The sequence below is a fragment of the Hordeum vulgare genome, chromosome 5H, assembly GCF_904849725.1.
Source record: "Hordeum vulgare subsp. vulgare chromosome 5H, MorexV3_pseudomolecules_assembly, whole genome shotgun sequence".
In the NCBI taxonomy this organism is placed as follows: domain Eukaryota; kingdom Viridiplantae; phylum Streptophyta; class Magnoliopsida; order Poales; family Poaceae; genus Hordeum; species Hordeum vulgare.
Window position 1 is genome coordinate 314,977,242 of NC_058522.1, and position 2,265 is coordinate 314,979,506.

At 50.1% G+C, this 2,265-nt stretch overlaps 1 protein-coding gene across 1 annotated transcript; it reads right to left on the bottom strand.

Moving 5' to 3' along the window:
- Positions 1-971: 971 nt before the first annotated feature.
- LOC123395651 (mini zinc finger protein 1-like) lies at positions 972-1,956 on the bottom strand. Its single transcript, XM_045090675.1, has one exon. It carries the CDS (start codon positions 1,645-1,647, stop codon positions 1,363-1,365), a length of 285 nt encoding a protein of 94 aa, XP_044946610.1. The 5' UTR covers positions 1,648-1,956; the 3' UTR covers positions 972-1,362.
- Between the last annotated feature and the right edge of the window lie 309 nt (positions 1,957-2,265).

Here is a 2,265-nt window from a genome sequence, read left to right on the forward strand (position 1 = left end):
GAATTACACACGCCGTCGGTAGGAAAAAAAACGCTCGGTTAATTCCAAACAGAGGTTATGCAACTCTTTCAAGACGCGGGCGATGTTGGTCGTGCCGGCGTATATATCCTCCTCTCCTTGTAAAAAGGAACGGGGTATCTCTACCTGCCGCGCCGGCGCTTTAGTTTTGGTACACGGTGTCACGTTTTCCATCCGCGTTGGTTGAGAAATCACGTGCCCTGCTAGGTTTTCCCGTGGCTGAGATTAGTTGGTTAGCCCTGAAAGTCGTTGGAAAAGTAGGTTCAGGAATATCACAAGAACATGGTGGCTACGGCACTGGCAGTTGGAGGCAGCAATAGATATGGCGCTGTGACAGTGATGCCCAGTCTCGGCGTTTGACAAGAGCTGGCGCGAGCTCTCTTAGTAAAGTGACAGCGCAGTGAGATTTAATTGTACAGCGACGGTACAGTTGATGCGGTTTTGATGGCCAGATGACTCTTCAGGGCAGGCTCTCACGAAAAAGTATCCTTGGAAGCAAAAGAATGCTTACTGCTCTTTGACTTTGGTGCACAAGGTAAGTTGTTATTACAGTCACTGGCATCGTCACTAACCTTAGTTTGAGCGGTGATTTTAAACTGCAACATAGTAATACATGCATAATTTTCCATAGCAGCAAATGGGTAACGGTCAGCTCTCAAACTTTTCTGACACGGAGATCCAAATGATAGGAACCCAGCCTAGTTCAGCTGGCCGATAGGAACCAGGCACGAAGATCCACGACCCCCGGCTTCTCTTCGGCTCGAACTTAGGTTACTATATTCCGGCCGTGCTAATTGAAAAACAATACCTAAATGACCCATGCTAGTGACAGGATAACGTAATTTTACAACCGCACCCGGTGAAGTAAAGCTCACGAGTCAAAGTGTGTTTCCATTCAGTAAAGCAAAGACATCTAATATGATGTAGTAGTACTGTAGTAGCTAATCGTATTGTTAAACAATAATTCAGAGGCATATCTTATTAATCGTTGGTTCCAAACAAGAAGGACAAATCTGTACAAATTACAAGATGTTCATCTCATCGATCGATCTACACACACACACACCTGTCTGGATTCTCTTGAACACACATATGCTACACGTACGGATATGTTAATTACATCACACACAGTCGGTCACCAAATTAATCCCAATACCGTATCAAGAGGAGGAGGAAGAAGATAATTAACCGGGCCATATATATATATGTTTTTGATAGATCGATCGAGATGGAATGGAATCATCTCAATGTCCACCACGCCTTACCTGCCGGTGCTGGTCCACCCGGACGAGCCAGCAAAGAGAAGAGCTAGCAGGCTTGGGCAGTGATCTCGGGCGGCGGCGATCACCGGCCGGAGGTGTCGGAGGAGCAGTCGCAGTCGACGGCCTCCACCTCGCGCTTGTGGAAGCTGCGGTGGCAGCCGCACGCCGCGCAGAGGAGCGCCTCGGCGCCCGCGGGCGCCGACGCCATGAACTCGCGGCAGCCGTCCACGGCGTACCCGCCGATGCCGGCGGCGTGGTTGCGCTGGCACTCCTTGTAGTGCACCACCTTGCCGTCCTTCCTCTCGGGCGCCACCGCCGTGCCGTTGGCGAGCGCCTTGGACGCCGACCGGTCCTGCTGGGGCCCCATGGACGACGCCTTCTTGCCGGCCGGCGGCCGTACGTCGGGGCTGGGTGTGGCGTCTGAGATGGAAGGGAAGGGAGTGGGAAGGCTTTTGCTATCGCGCCCTTGGATGCTGCTACTTATATGGGCATGAGCACGAGAGGGGTGATGGTTTTCTCCATTTCTTTTCCGCGGCCACGCAAAAGCTTTGCGTGCGATTGCATTACAAGAAAAAGGAGTTCCGCAAGGTTACAAGAACGGGCACAGTGTTGTTAGTTTAGGATCATGCGCTCGGAGTCGGAGCACCTGGTTAATTTGGAGCGAGCATTCGGTCCACACGATGGTGTCTCGTGTGTGGTCTGGATTTATTTCATTTCTTGCTTACGTTGCCAGTTGGCGACATGATTCGTGTATCCATTTGTGGTGTTGATATTTTCATGTTTTCTTTTCATGTTGGTAAATTCTATGATGGACACACACATTGATGACATTTTGATCTTGACAAGTGCGTTGATCTCTCAAGTTAGAATGACAGAAGATGGATGTGACGTATTTTAGAGTTGTGAGGGTATGCTTGAACGGTTGGTGATCTCGGCCCACCGTGCTGCAGCTTGATGAGACCATTGAATTCGAAAATGTGTGTTG